Consider the following 12,550-nt stretch of genomic DNA (forward strand, 5'->3'; position numbering starts at 1 on the left):
TAAATGGTTATTATTAGTTTAATTGTTAGTTGTATAATAGCTCGATCTTTGCACTCTGGTAGGAGCGCGTTGCCTGACAGACTGCACTCTGGGTAAAATCCTCCCATCTACGTCAAAACAACAGCTTGGTTAGCTCTTGCTAGCTAACCTGACGCTAGTTAGTGGTGCGTCAGGTTCACCAACCAACTTTAATGGTTTTTCGCGTCTGTAGGCCATCTTTGCTGTATGCAGTGTCTATTTTGTTATGAGACATGCAGGATAGGTACAACGAAATAGGCTTTGTCCAGCAAATACTCGGTTTGAATTTGGTGCCGAGAAAAAATAGTACAAACCGAGGCAATGACACATCTCTCAGCGACTTCTCAGGTGGGCTAATGTTTGGTAGCTTTTCAGCTAGTCTTTATGTCTTTGCTGTCTACCTATGCTAAAGTATTTGACTTAAAAAGAAGCCATTTAAAATGTACTACGAACAGAACCTGTCACTATGGGTCATTAGCTAGAGGCTAGTTTATACGCAATGTTGTTGGAGTAGTTTGTGAAGCTAGCTAACTTCTACTTTGTCTAAGCGATTGTTGGGTAGTCAGAAGTCTGCATATTGTTTTGTAATTTGAGAGTCTCTAATGTTGAAGACCTGTGTAAATGATACTGTTAAATTCCACTGGTCATGGCTCTTAGGGTATGACCATTCAGTAGTGTCTTCAGTCTCTGTGTAGATTTGACAAATGAAATGTGCGCTGGTGTTCTGCCAGAGTTATTTTTCTGTGACACTGAACACAGCAATGATTTTGCGTTGGTGTGTTACTAGTTGTTAAACAATGAAGATCTAGAGTTCTCCTTAATATTTAGTCAAGTCACAAACTGGTCCTCATTAAGGATTCAACATCATTGTCATGCTTTTTCAGTGAACCACTGTCACCCCTATGGAAATAAATCAAATAAATACATTCGTGGTTATGTAATATGTTCACTGATTGGCATGAAGAGATGCATAACTGTATAATTGTGTTTTCCCAGAGATGTGGTATGGCGTGTTTCTGTGGGCAGCGGTCTCCTCTCTTGTGTTCCACCTGCCTGCAGCTTTACTGTCCCTAGCCTCACTGCGCCAGCACAAATTTGCCCGGTTCATGCCCATTGCCATCCTCCTCATGGGCATTGTGGGACCAGTGTTTGGGGGAGTCCTAACTAGTAAGCCTTTTACCTGCATGTGCTGTGTTGTTGTTGTTGTTGTTTTTTTAATGTATGTATTTTTGATTTTTTTAAAATGAATGATATAACTATTTGTGATTACATTTATTTCAGCATTTATTAAAAAGATTTGTATACCTGCATATTATAAAATAGAAGGTATTTTCAGATGCGTCCTCGTTTCCTAAGTATCACCACAGCAGATTAGTCCACACAGGAGGACATGAACTTGTGTCCGTCTGAGCCTGGTCTCAAACGAGGGATGTATTGCATGCTAGGCAGATGCCTTTGTGTTTTCCCCAATGTAAAAGAACCGAATGAATTGGACCATCACTGAGCAGTGCTGCTGGAAACCTGTTCAGTATGCAGCCAGTTCATTTAAGCTTCCACAGTGTGTGGGTCTACTAGTCTCAATCTCAAGTGTTTACAAATAGGACTCAATGTGTAAATTAGTATCGCTGTAGCTGAATTGGGTTGTGAGCACACCATAATGGTTCTTAATGAAATACTGAATCTTAAGTTGGATCATAGCATCAGGAAATTTTGCAGTTTTTAAGATGCATAATAAATAGATGATAAGTTCTGTATTTTCTCCTGAACTTTTATTTAATTTTTCCCAAGTCAGTCACTTAAGCTTGAGTTAGTTTCCAGAGTGCATTTGCTTGTTTCACTGTAGTTTTTGTTCATGTTTAGTTGTTGTTAAGTCTTCAATATTTTCAGTGCTACTTGTAGTGTCTTATTTTAATGACTTCAAAGGTGTCTGATAGCCATATGTTATTCTGAAGTTCAAAATGGATATTACAGTACGACTGCAATGTTTATTCATTTAATTTTGAAGGCAGGTGACTCACGACAAAATCCTGAGTCTCAATAAGCAAACGCACAAAATCCTGATTGGACAAGTCGTGATAACAAATTCAAACAAAGTAAATGCATATTCTTAAAAAAGTGTATTATTATTATTATTATTATTATTATTACAGTGAAAAGATTAAGAGAACTAGGGATATTCTTATTATTATTATTATTATTATTATTATTAATTCAGTAAAAATCGAATTAGATTTTCTTTAAGAAGTGACACAGTCTACATTCAGTTGTAAATTTGATATTAATCCACCTGTTTCCCCTGATGATGGTAGGCTAAATCATCCATGCCCCACTTTCTCACATCTGACAGTAACATAACGTGTTGTCGTCTGTACCTTCCCCTCTCTGGTCTGCTCACCTGACAGCAGAAATGGAACAAACTAGGACTATTTTATGACATCCAAGAATCTTACACTGAGACACACACAGGCTGCCCTTACGAGACAACGTTTATGGTTACAAACATCCCCTAATTAGGGCATGAGCTGTACCAGGCAACCCTGAATATCCAACAACCCACAACTCTTTCTATTTAAAGCTCAGAAAACCCCAAAAGAAAACATGATTGTAAGTACAATAACTTCTTGAAATTTTAGATAATGAATAATAATGATATGTAGTGAATACATTGACCAAACTAATGGTTATTATGATTTTTGCAGTAGTCAAGCCTTACATTCAGACCCCCAAGTGTGAGGTTCTGATTAGTTGTTGCTTATATCAGGAGGTCAGCAGGCCAAAAGGTGGTTTGTCGGCAGAGCTCTGCTTATCAGTAAGTCAGAAGCCAAACTGGAAAACACACACGCTTAATAATTTTCTTTCTTTTCTTTTTTTAGGTGCAGCCATAGCAGGTGTGTACAAGGCAGCAGGGAAGACGATGATATCTTTGGAGGCGCTGGTGTTTGGTGTCGGGCAGTCGTTTTGTGTTCTCCTCATCTCCTTCCTCAGGATACTTGCCACCCTTTAGCAGTGCTAAGTTTGATGTGGACTTTCTGCTGAATACTGGCATGAACAGTCCAGTCTGGGTTGTGATGTCATTTTCTATGATGCCCCAGGGTGGATTTTTTTTTCCTCAACTATCAAGAGAAAGGCAATGTGTAAATTGATGGAGTGTACGCTATACAGCACTGAATGCTCTAGGTGTTAAATCATTTGTATGATATTGACTGTAGGACAGCATGTTGCTACATTCACATCCAGGCCTCCCCATACTACATCCAATGAAAGTTACTTAGCATTGTGTCCCAAGTTTTTTCTAAAGTCAGGTGTCGAGCTGAAATTCTCAGTTTAGGAGTCTGCACTTTCAAACGTAATGTGAAAGCAGCAATATGCTGTTCTCTCGAGTTAGCAGAGCTTACAGTTCAGCAGCAGGATGACACTAACCTCTCTCAGGGGCTGTGTGAGAGCGTGTGTACGTTTGTGCGCACACGTGTGTGTGTGTGAGAGAGAGAGCGTGCGTGCGTGTGCGCATGCATGCACATTTCTCTGCCAGAGTGACTGCATAGAGATAGAACAGCAGATGGGCTGTTGTACTGTTAAAATGGGGAGATAATGGTTATATGCAAGGTTAATGCTTTTTCTCTTGAGGCCTTAATTTCTATTTTCTACTTTCCAAAGTGGTGTTTATCTTCAGGGCTATATTTCCTTAATTCTTTGTCCTGCTGCTCCTTGGGTTCTCTCTGGTGTTTTTGGTTGACATTTTTTTGACTGCCTGTGTGTTAATAATAATAATTCCAGGTTGGTTAGAAGCACCTATATGTCTCCCTCTATTCCTCTCAGCTTATGTCTTTCACACAGGGATACAGTGGAGATGCTGTTATAAAGCTGATTGTTTAGTTCATAGCCCTGAAAATGCAGCCTGTGTCTTCAGAGCTTCTCTGTTCACCTTGATTGTTCTGTCTTTAGGCTTGATGAAGGAGGGCGAAGATGATCAGATTGCTAAATCAACAGAAAGTGATATAAGTTTTTAATCTTTTAGCTCTTTGAATGATAGTGTGTTTTTAAGGGTTATTTTGTAACAATGAACTGATTTGTATATATTCAAAATTGTTTCCAGGTCTTTGTACATTTTCAGTCTTTATGATTAAATATAAATAATTTTCTGCACTAAATGTGCATGTATAAGTTTCCACATTGTGACAGCTTTTTGGTTGATTTTGGTATCTGAGAGGTGCACTTACAGTAAACTCTACAAGTAAAACACAAGTCATTATGTTTGCTGCGTGTATATATAAGTAACTATGTCACAAGTAATTAAGATAGAAGAAATGCATTTGTTTTTACAGGAATGAGGTGTGATATGGTCAGAAGCTTCTTCAACCTCTGTACACTATATAGGGCTCTAGGGGCTCAGACCAGTAAATGAGCTGTGGACCCTACAGGTCCATCTAATTGGTCCTAATATAACATTAATTGCATAAAGCAAAAAAAAAAAAAGTTGAAGACTGACTCACAATCCTGTACAAAAAGAAAAAAAAAAGATTCAAAGGTCTCCTCAAGCAGGCAGGAAAAGGTCAAGAAAACCACTAAGATGTCTAAGCCATTTCCAAAGGATGACTCACTCTTAATTTACTTTCTGTTTATCTATAGTTTTGGCTGGAGTCGACACAAGGTTTAACTATTATTGACATTTAGCATATCTGCACCTTGCTATAGACTGTATATGATGTTATAAGTTTTCAAAATGAAGCCAAGCCATGAAAGTGCCTTAAAGATGCTCTCCTTAAATTGTTAGCAGGAGCCTTTTCCACTGGTTCCAAGAAGTCTGGTTCTGTCCACTCTGAGAAAATGCATGAATTCCTTCAGGTTCTCAGTCACATCCACCTCGTGCTTATCACATAAGTGCAATAAATGTATTACTGGGCATAACTCCAATCTTATAACTCATTTTACTATTTTTAATAACTGAGTGTTTGGTAAGTCTGGCTTTTTGTTTTTGGATAATTACTTGCTGTACAGTAAAGATGACAGCTAAAGTCTCCTGTTACATATTAACTAATTTCTGCTTGTCCTGCAAGACCTCAGTGGATCGTTTAATACTGTTGACCATAATATATTTTATTTTTTATTACAACACTTAGAGCATGATGTAGGTATTAAAGGTACTGTACTGCGGTGGTTTGAATCATCTGTCTAATATACTCCCATTTGATCATGTAAATGGAGTCTTCTTCTCACACTAAGGTTAATTATGGAGTTCAACAGGGGTCCATGCTAGAACCACTTCTGTTTACATTATACATGTATGCTTACTCTGGATGGCATTACCTTGTCCTCCAGTAACACACTGAGGAATCTGTGAGTCATTTTTGACTAGGATAGATCCTTAAATGTGCACATTAAACAAATATATAGGACAGCTTTCTTTCAATATCCTGTTTTATAGGGTTCAGGCTTCTTTTCTGTGAAACCAGCTCTCAGTTTTGGAGCCCTCGCTACTTTTAAAATTAAACTTAAAACTTTCCTTTTTAAAAAAGCATATAGTTGGGGCTGAATCAGGTGAATCTGAATCCTTCCTTAGTTATGTTCCAATATTCCCAGGCTGCTGCGGGCTTCCCATGATGCATTTTTTTTCCCTTTGTTTGTTTCTTCTTCACTCACCTTATTATTCTGTTTATGCACCAATCTGCATTTAATCTTTAGTTATTATTAATCTCTGTCTGTCTTTTACAGCATGTCCTCATTTTGTTTTCCTCCCCTCACCCCAACTGGTTGTGAGCATGAAACTGACAGATTTTTCTTCCTGTTAAAGGGGAATTTTTCCTCCCCATTATCACCAAACCACTTGCTCAAAGAGGGTCCTACGATTGTTGGGGTGTTCTGTGTTTGTTTGTTTGTTTTTAATTATTGTAGGATGTTTCGTTTACTGTAGAATGTGCCGTGAGGAGCTATATAAATAAAATTGAACTGATGTCCAGCAGGGGCATTCCATCTGAAATCATTATAGGCCTTCTGCTCAACCATCATGCTTGGTTGAAACTTGGTCATGAAAAAAGACAATGGTAAAAAGCACAGCAACAGAATGGCAAAAAACAAAAGAATCAAGGTACAGACCTCAACTCAGCTGAAATAATGTGGCACTCTTAAGAGAGTGGTATATAAATGAACACCTGAAAACCTCAATGAACTGAAGCAACATTGTAAAGGAGGGTAGGCCAGATTTCTCCACAATGATGTAAGAGGCTAATATTCAGAAACAAAACAATTACTTTCAGTCATTGCTGCTGGATGTGGTTCTACAAGCTATGGGACCGTGGGGTGTACTTAGCTTTTCATACAATGTTCCACAATGTGGAAAATAAATAATAGTGACACTGTATAATATGTCATATTTTGCTAGTTAATCAGTGGCTGTATTTACCTAATTTTAAAGCCTGGTATGTACCTGCTAATTATTTATTTCTTAGAATTAAAAGAGGGTGTACTTTCTTTTTCATGATTGTAGACATTTGTTTTCCCTTGAATATTTTTGCATTTAATAGTTTCCACTTGGATGTGATTTTAGATATTTTAGTTATTTATTTTTAATTATTCCTCACATTTTAGTGTTTTGTTTTTTTCCTGCCAGAAACAGGCCTGCATACAGACCTTAATGCAGGTTAGTCGAACACTTTAACCACTTGACTGCTGGGATGGTTTTTTACAATAAGGAGATGTGGTGTCAGAATGCCAGATCTGATGGACAGTCACACTGTCAGAAACACCAGGCAAACTCAATGACGGGATACAATTAGAGATGTCAAGTTAATGCTAGAACAGAGCAAGATATTTCACACATTCATGGGCTGTATATGTTCCGATTTAAAGGGTTTAAAGCTTACATTTATTAGAGGAAATAAGGAACCCGTGGTTAATAGTTTCATGATATAAGATGTTTCAACTAAATTGTTAGTGTGTCTTAATGTTTTTTTGTCCTTTGTAGGTTGGGGCACAACCTACTAAGCATTGTTGCTGCATTGTTCCCTTTGTGGCCACAGTTTATCCATCTTTTGATGACCGCTTCTAGTGTAATAATACACCATGTTATAAAGCACAGATTATCTCAAACTGGTTTCTTGAACATGACAATGAGTTCATTGTGTTAGGTGGTCTCCACAATCACCAGATCTCAATTTAATAGTGCACCTTTGGATGCAATGGAGCGACAGATTCAGGACATGGATGTGTATCTGACAAAACCGCAGCAACTGCAGGATGCTATCAGTTTGGGTCAATATGGACCAAAATCTCTGAGGAATGTTTCCATGGCATAGATTCAATGTTTGTTTGATCTGTACCATGAAGAATTAAGGCAATTAAAAAGACATAAAGGGGGTTCAACCCAATCCTGGCAAGGTCTCCATGACTCTTTAAAACCAAGTGTATTTGATACCTGAGCTTTTGTGACTTCCACAGTGTAAAAGTCTGACCCCCACCCAAAACAAAATAAATTGCATTCTACGTCTTTAAGGAATAAATTGCCTGATGTAGCAAACATGATGCAAATTCACACTCCTATATGCAAGTTAATATTTAATTTGTTTTTAAAATTTTGTCAGAAGGTTCAGTCCAAAGGCATGCAGTTAGTGGGGTTAGGTGAATTGGGAACTCTAAATTGCCCATAGGTGTGAATATAAGTGTGAATGGTTGTCTGTCTCTGTTAGCCCTGCCACAGACTGGCGACCTGTCCAGGGTGTACCCTGCCTCTGGCCCTATAGGTGAATCCAATAGATCATCTTGTTCCAATGCAATGTTTTGCTTGAAAATCTTTGGTCATTTATGTGGATTATAGCACATCCAGAGTTCGTGCTCATAGAGCTTCACTTGTTCCACATTTTGTCATGTTACATGTCATGCTTATTCAAAAGTGGATTAAATTAATTTTTCACCTCAAAATTCTACACACAAAATTAGTAAATGACCGTCCCAAAAACCAAAATGGAAATACACACAAGTATTTCTAGTCCTTGCAAAATAGAACTGGGAGACCAGTAAGGGTCAAGGGAAAGATGAATGTCGCTATGTACAGAGATATCCTTAATGATAACCTGCTCCAGAGCACTCTGGACCTCAGATTGTGGTGAAGATCTAGCTTCTAACAGAAAAACAACCCTTAACACAGCCAAGATAACAAAGAATGGCTTTGGGACCACCCTGTGAATGTCCTTTAGTGCCTTAGCCTAATGTCCTTTAGGATAAGTGCCTCAGCCAGAGCTCAGACTTGAATCCAGTCGACCTGAAAATGGCCATGCACCGATGCTCCCCATCCAACGTGGTAGAGCTTGAGAGGTTCTGCGAAGAAGAATGGGAGAAACTCCCCAAAATACATGTGCCTGCCTATATATATATATGCATATATAATATTTGTAAGTGTGAGTGTAATTTTTTAGTAATACATTTGCAACAATTTCAAGCAAGCTTTTTTCACTTTGTCGTTGCTGTGTGTACAATTTTTAAGGTGAAAAATGATTTAAATCCATTTTGGAATAAGATTGTAACATGAAAAAATGTGGAGCAAGTGAAGATCCATGAATACTTTCTGAATGCACTCTATGTTTAAGATTTACCCTCCCCACGCTCCACAGCAGGGCACTGGACCTCTCCCAGTTCAAAAACGATTAAAACTGCATGAACATGATAAAGATCCATAGCCATTAACCCAGTATCCAAAAGACCCAGATTCCAGTTTGATCAAGTATCCACTGGGTTGGTGGAGGCATAGTTTATTTACAAAAGCTACTCAAAGCTGACTTTGAACCTAACAGACGGAGTCAATGATGTGTTGAACAGAGAGAATTTATAACTGAAAGGTATATTTTTTTACAAAGACTTAAATTGCCTTAAGATAATTTTAATACGTAGTAATAAGTTCATAAAGTAGCTGTAATATTGTCTAAATATTGAACATTGTTTTGTAAAATGACTTCTACCATTTACTTCAGTAAAGCGATGGTATATTACTTTTGCCAGTTTGTAATACAGTTATTCAGCTCAGGACACTATTAACAGCACACTGTTAATGTCATTTAACAATAACACAGTTTTACTGCTGTAGACATATGGGGTATTCAAACATACACTAAGTGCGCCTCCTTCTGGTCACACTGAAGTACTGCTGGTGTTTGGAGAACAGCCGTCTGAAAGAGCAGTGTCCACTCCACCTACACGTTGGGAAAGCTGATGTTTTTTAAACACATTTTATTTATGCTTTGATGGTATTGTGCATGTAAAAAACAAAATCAGCATAAAAAAGAGAAAAAATGTACACCCAGTCTCCTCTACACTGCAGAATGACGACTGATGGTGAAGCCTATACAAGCTTGTCGTAGGTCGCTTGCTAACCTTGCTGAACCTTGTGTGGTTTCTCATTTAATAATAAAAACGTGTTCGCTTTGAGTGTGACTACACAGTTGCGCAGGATTTATATCATGAAGTAAGTAAAACCTGCATCCTATAATTCATACAACTGGAACATTTTGGTGGCTTTCATTGAAATATACAAACTTAATAAAAAGGGTAAAAAGTGCTTAATTAGTATCCTGGGACGCACATAATGACAAATGTAACAGTGAATATAATTGTTTGCATTGGAAATGTCACTGGTTTTTTTGTTTTGTTTTGTTTTTTTTAAGATTTGTTCCACAAGTGCTGCATCTGCAATGCCATTATGTGGATCTAAAACCAAATGAAAACAGACTGGATCTATGTGACTGTTTTATTTTAACAATTGCTCTGAATTTCTTCAATCCCTCCTCAGACAAAAGAGAATAAAAGTGAAACTAATAAAAACTTCACTCAAACATTTCAAACAAGTAACTAAACAAAATTTAGAAAAAGGCACTCTGAAAACTAAACTGGGACTAAAGTCAAATTAAAATCTAAATGCAGAAATAAAAACTGATGAACACCACATTATAACACCTGTGTTCCTCTGGACCCACCTTCCATCAGTGATATGTGGGAGAAATGGAAATCCAGTGTCTCCAAAAATACCAGCAAATTTTAAGCATGTTTTTTATTTGCACTAGTTCAAATCCCCCCAAAATGAGCCATTAAACTTAGACTATAACAGAAGTTTCACCATTCTCAGTTTCATGTCATTCGTGTGTACAGAATATGGTTATCTGTCAGAGAAATCAACAAATCAGGACATGCAACCTTGACTTGGAGTATTTTCTGACATTCTGCAAGCAAATGGTTATTCTGATTAAAACGTGTGGCTTATGTCGTTTCTGTCACTAGAAAAACACATTCACCCATTTTCTGTGGACTGAACATGCATTTATTGATAATGTTTGTATGCGGACATGTGAACATATTATCGCAAGTCAGTGCAAAAAACATTTGGAAAGAGAAGATCAACATGTCATCTCAACAGCTGGTGAAGGTCAGGGAAGAGAGTGCTGACTGGTCTTCATGTGAGCGTTTGGTCTTCCACCTCTTCTATTCCTTCTTCTTGTAGTCCTCCAGGTGAGCCAGTACCCAGCCAGAGGGACCCAAGATGGCCACAAAAAGGGCCGTCATAGCGATTACCTGCTCCTGAGGGGTACACAAAACCACACCGACAGAGTTATTACAGCTTTGTTTTTTTAGGTTTTGAATGTTTGTTTACACCTCCGTTTTACTTCATTGATTAAAAAAGAAGAAGAAGAAAAAGGAAGTGTTAAAAAAAGAATTGCAGACTTAGTTTAAGTAGTTACTTAGATTTAATAAAATAGAAACACTTGACTCAAAATCACACAGAAATCCCAGTCATTAATTATATTTACCTGTGCCTCCTTGTGTTGGCTATGTTAAAAAATGTGACCAATTTGACAAAAACTAAAGACATAAATTGTAAGAGTCTTTTGGTTTTTGGAAAGTCTATTTGTTATTTCTATTTCAGGTATTTATTGTTTCACACTTAGCTTTAGCCTTTTACCCAGGCTCAAATCATATCACTCGGCAGCATAAACACGATCACTGTCTAATCCCCCTAAAAATGAATTGTAATGTGGTATTAAGAGGAAATATATTTGCTGTAGAAAAGTATCAGTTCCATCTGTCCACAAGAGCTAAAACACATCTAATATATCTAAATATGTGAAAACATTGTTGTTTTACATGTTGTGAGGTATCAACATAGTTGTCCCTCGCGTGGCCTTATCCACGGGCAGTGTGCAACCATTGTCCCAGTTAATGATTAAGCCCTTCCTGGAGACGAAATGAAACCAAACATTTCATTGTCAATAACTTCATGCTTATTGTGTCGATGCGACTTTAAAAGCGTCACAGTGAGCTAAAACAGGCTGTTCTTCCCTAAATGCAGTTATTTCTTTATGTATTGTGTGCTTTTCTGAAAAGCATGCTTCTCTGCGTCTGACCTTTCCTGCATCAAGGTTAGTCACCCGTTCAGCGCGGCTGCGAGTGTTTCTGCCGCTACTGCTGTTAGACTACTTTATCAAACTTATGTCTAAATGTGGAAAAATACCAAAACGCTTGTTCGGCTTCACTTTCATTTATTAAACGACCGTGCGCGGTCTCCAAATGTAGTGCGCTGCGCACTTGGCCCACATATTCGCAGCTGTCACGGGTCTACGTGTTGGAATTATGCGGAATAATGGCGAGATAGTGGCGCACTTATCAAAGTCTTAAAAATAAACTGGACTTGCAAGTCACCGTGAAACAATGGCGCGAGGAAACGAAGGATATCCTACATTTGCTATTTTTAATTATTCGATATTTTATATACAATATTCAGTATATAAGCAAAAGAAATTTCTTATTTGTAAGAGAGAGTTGGTCAAACAGGCAGGTTGCCCATCATATCATGCTAATATGTGTGTATATGATGCGGAAGAACTGCTATTAAGGTTTAATAAAGCGAAGGAGCGGGCGATGAAGTTGAGCCTGTTGCTATTAATTAAGAACCTTTGCAACTTCAGCCGGGACAAGACCCCTGCTTCAGGCATGTAAAGCTCACAGAGCGGATATGAACTCACCCCTGCAGTTATGGTGTGTTTAGCAGGTTTGGTCGTCACATTAGCCACAGAGACCAGCTGAGTCCTCAGCGCGCTCCTGAACAGTCGGGAGACGGTGGGCAGAGGCATAGCGTTGCTTCACTGCTGCCAGAAAGCCTGGAAGAGAGCCTGTACTCTGTAACTGACACTCAGCCTGGTGCAGCTTATCTGAGGGGTATGCGCAGTAGCCGTATGACAGGGAGAGAGCGTGTGCGCGCACGCGAGCCCCCAAGCAGCGTCGAAATTTAATTGGCCGTCTCGCCTCCGGGTTTGAACCGTGACCGATGAGCGCGGGGTCGTGTCCTCGCGTCACCGCGCGCAGTGTCGAGGCTGTTTGTGTAGCCGTCCAGGAGACATTACAGTGAAACACAGTTCACAGATTTAAAAAGTTTAGCCTCGTCAACAACGAAATTCACGCTCCAGGTGAAGTCAGAGGTGTGTGTTTGTAGATGGAGGGAATGTGCTGGAGGAAAGGCACAAGTGCTTTGCTCTCTCTGTAAAGGAGAGCGGGCAAAACG

General features: G+C 38.6%; 2 protein-coding genes across 2 annotated transcripts; one reads left to right on the top strand and one right to left on the bottom strand.

Annotated features, from left to right (window-relative positions):
* Window positions 1–89: 89 nt before the first annotated feature.
* tmem170a (transmembrane protein 170A) lies at window positions 90–5,971 on the top strand. The gene is made up of 3 exons (XM_084934368.1): window positions 90–366; window positions 1,015–1,185; window positions 2,892–5,971. Exons 1-3 carry the CDS (start codon window positions 252–254, stop codon window positions 3,020–3,022), a joined length of 417 nt encoding a protein of 138 aa, XP_084790494.1. The 5' UTR covers window positions 90–251; the 3' UTR covers window positions 3,023–5,971.
* Window positions 5,972–10,292: 4,321 nt separating this feature from the next.
* cox8b (cytochrome c oxidase subunit 8B) lies at window positions 10,293–12,247 on the bottom strand. Its single transcript, XM_084934369.1, has 2 exons — window positions 12,015–12,247; window positions 10,293–10,572 (listed from the first exon to the last, which is right to left on the bottom strand). Exons 1-2 carry the CDS (start codon window positions 12,120–12,122, stop codon window positions 10,477–10,479), a joined length of 204 nt encoding a protein of 67 aa, XP_084790495.1. The 5' UTR covers window positions 12,123–12,247; the 3' UTR covers window positions 10,293–10,476.
* Window positions 12,248–12,550: the final 303 nt, after the last annotated feature.

Source organism: Perissodus microlepis, chromosome 7, assembly GCF_051167445.1.
Source record: "Perissodus microlepis isolate ML-2025 ecotype Zambia chromosome 7, ASM5116744v1, whole genome shotgun sequence".
Lineage (NCBI taxonomy): Eukaryota > Metazoa > Chordata > Actinopteri > Cichliformes > Cichlidae > Perissodus > Perissodus microlepis.

What these genes read in the sequence shown, in the direction of transcription:
- cox8b (XM_084934369.1), bottom strand. Translation starts at nt 12,122, where the DNA reads ATGCCTCTGCCCACCGTCTCCCGACTGTTCAGGAGCGCGCTGAGGACT. An exon ending in AACACACCATAACTGCAGGG is followed by an intron (nt 10,573 to 12,014) that starts GTGAGTTCATAT and finishes TGTACCCCTCAG; the next exon opens with GAGCAGGTAATCGCTATGAC.
- tmem170a (XM_084934368.1), top strand. Translation starts at nt 252, where the DNA reads ATGCAGGATAGGTACAACGAAATAGGCTTTGTCCAGCAAATACTCGGT. An exon ending in ATCTCTCAGCGACTTCTCAG is followed by an intron (nt 367 to 1,014) that starts GTGGGCTAATGT and finishes GTGTTTTCCCAG; the next exon opens with AGATGTGGTATGGCGTGTTT. An exon ending in GTTTGGGGGAGTCCTAACTA is followed by an intron (nt 1,186 to 2,891) that starts GTAAGCCTTTTA and finishes TTCTTTTTTTAG; the next exon opens with GTGCAGCCATAGCAGGTGTG.